General features: G+C 52.2%; 1 protein-coding gene across 1 annotated transcript in view; it reads right to left on the minus strand.

Moving 5' to 3' along the window:
* Nucleotides 1–2,500, minus strand: part of ptprk (protein tyrosine phosphatase receptor type K) — a 351,066-nt gene that overhangs the window by 109,543 nt on the left and 239,023 nt on the right. The window contains exon 8 of the mRNA XM_063223773.1: nt 2,036–2,347. Within this exon, the coding sequence (XP_063079843.1) occupies nt 2,036–2,347 (312 nt within the window). The remainder of the gene's footprint in view (nt 1–2,035; nt 2,348–2,500) is intronic.

The following is a 2,500-nucleotide window of genomic DNA, read 5'->3' on the forward strand; positions in this document are numbered from 1 at the left end:
CTGCGTTAGGGATTCTGGTGGCGTCACACACACACACACACACACACACACACACACACACACACACACACACACACACACACACACACACACACACACACACACCTGGGTCACCATTACAGAGTAGCAGCCGGCAGCCCAGACGACGTGACCTGCTTAGCATGACTTCCTTTGCCGTGTGTGTGCACGCGTGTATGTGTGTGTATGTGTGAGTGCAAGCGTGTGCATCTGTGTGTGTGCGCCATCCCACTCGTGTGTGGGTGCATGTGACTGATTTTCTTTACCATAGCTTACCTGCCTGCTTACAGCAGTCTGTGTGTGTGTGTGTGTGTGTGTGCGTGTGCGTGTGCGTGTGTGTGTGTGTGTGTCCCACCTATCCACTACACCTATTGTGTGTGTGTGTGTGTGTGTGAACGCGTGTGCGTGTGTGTGTGTGTGTGAACGTGTGCGTGCGTGCATGTATGTATGGGCGCGCGCTTGCGTGCGTGTGTGTGATTCCATGTTTTCATTTGTCCCTGTGAGCTGCAGAGTAATTCAAAGGAAACACAAGTAGCCTGCAATCCAATAACCTGCAGGGAGGGAATAGCAGGGTGTGTGTGTGTGTGTGTGTGTGTGTGTGTGTGTGTGTGTGTGTGTGCGCGTGTGTGGATAAGGTGTGCCCTGCTATTCCACTGATTGAAACCATGGGGCCATGCCGGTGGAAATTGTCTATTTGCGGTAAAGTGAATGTGTGTGTATGTAGTGTGTTAGAGTTATGTGTGTGTGTGTGTGTGTGTTAGGTGCGTGTGTGTGTGTGTTAGGTGTGTGTGTGTGTGTGTATTTGTATGTGTGTTTGTGTGTGTGTGTGTTAGGTGTGTGTGTTAGGGGTGTGTGTGTGTGTGTTAGGTGCGTGTGTGTGTGTGTTAGGTGTGTGTGTGTGCAATGTGTGTTAGGTTATGTTTTAGGGTTGAGTGTGCGCGCGCCTGCGTGTGTGTGTGTGCGTGTGTGTGTGTGTGTGCGCGTGAGATTGCACAGGCTAGGTGTGATGCGAGGTGTGAGATTGCTTTCAAATGAAGTAGTCGTGTTTTCTCTCTTGGCAAACAATCTGTAACATGACCCTGTAAAAGCAGGAGGGGGGGGGGGGGCAGGTTCTTTTGTTTATGTATGTGTGTGTGTGTGCGCGTGTGTATGTGTGTGTGTGTGTGTGTGTGTACGTGTGTGTGTGTGTGCGTGTGTGTGTGTGTGTGCGCGCGCGCGCGTGTGTGTGTTTTGTGAGTGTGTGTGTGTGTGTGTGTGTGTGTGTGTGTGTGTGTGTGTGTGTGTGTGTGTGTGTGTGTGTACGTGTGTACGTGTGTGTGTGTACGTGTGTGTGTGTGTGTGTGTGTGTGTGTGTGTGTGTGTGTGTGTGTGTGTGTGTGTAATGTAATGGAGTGGCGGTTAACCACAGTGGTCTGTCCTCACAGCTGGTACGCACACACGCAGGTTTTGCTCGGGGAAACTTTTGGGGCTTAGGTTCCACTGTGTGTGTGCGTGCGTGCGTGTGTGTGTGTGTGTAGGTTATATATATATGTGTGTGTGTGTGTGTGTGTGTGTCATATATATATGTGTGTGTGTGTGTGTGTGTGTGTGTGTGTGTGTGTGTGTGTGTGTGTGTCTCACCGTCCTCCTCTGTCTGTATGACGATCTCGTTGCTCTCCTTGCGCCCCTTCGGGTTTGGTGAGGATCATACGTGTGTGTGTGTGTGTGTGTGTGTGTGTGTGTGTGTGTGTGTGTGTGTGTGTGTGTGTGTGTGTGTGTGTTTGCACATGTGTGTGTGTGTGTGTGTCTCACCGTCCTCTTCTGTCTGAATGACTGTCTCGTCGCCCTCCTTGCGCCCCTCGGGGTTGGTGAGGATCATACGTGTGTGTGTGTGTACGTGTATATGTGTGCGTGCGTGTGTGTGTGTGTGTGTGTGTGTGTGTGTGTGTGTGTGTGTGTGTGTGTGTGTGTGTGTGTGTGTGTGTGTGTATGTGTGTGTGTCTCTGTGTGTGTGTGTGTTTGTGTGTGTGTGTCTCACCGTCCTCCTCTGTCTGAATGACGGTCTCGTCGCTCTCCTTGCGCCCCTCGGGGTTGGTGAGGATCATCTTGAGGCTGACGTTGGTGTTGGGCGGCAGGTTGGCCACCACGTGGCGCGGCGCCTTGGGGTCCATGTCCAGGCAGTCGGCGCGGCTGGCGTTGCCGGGAGCGGCCTGGTAGTGGTAGTGGTAGCAGATGGTGACGTTGAAGGTGTGGCAGCGCGTGATGTTGTAGCCCAGCGACTCCCAGTCCACCGCGATGAAGCGCGACGAGATCTCCGCGATCTTCAGGCTCTTGGGCGTGCGCATGGGCTCTGAGAAGGGGGAGAGGAGGAGAGGAGAGAAGAGGTGCATTGTGGTTAGTTTTTTTGTTTTTTAAATGTATTTTTTAATGGGCTTTTTCGCCTTTATTTCGGATAGGACAGTGAAGAGCGACAGGAAGTGAATGTGGAGAGAGAGACGGGGTA

The sequence above is a fragment of the Engraulis encrasicolus genome, chromosome 18 (assembly GCF_034702125.1).
Source record: "Engraulis encrasicolus isolate BLACKSEA-1 chromosome 18, IST_EnEncr_1.0, whole genome shotgun sequence".
NCBI lineage: Eukaryota > Metazoa > Chordata > Actinopteri > Clupeiformes > Engraulidae > Engraulis > Engraulis encrasicolus.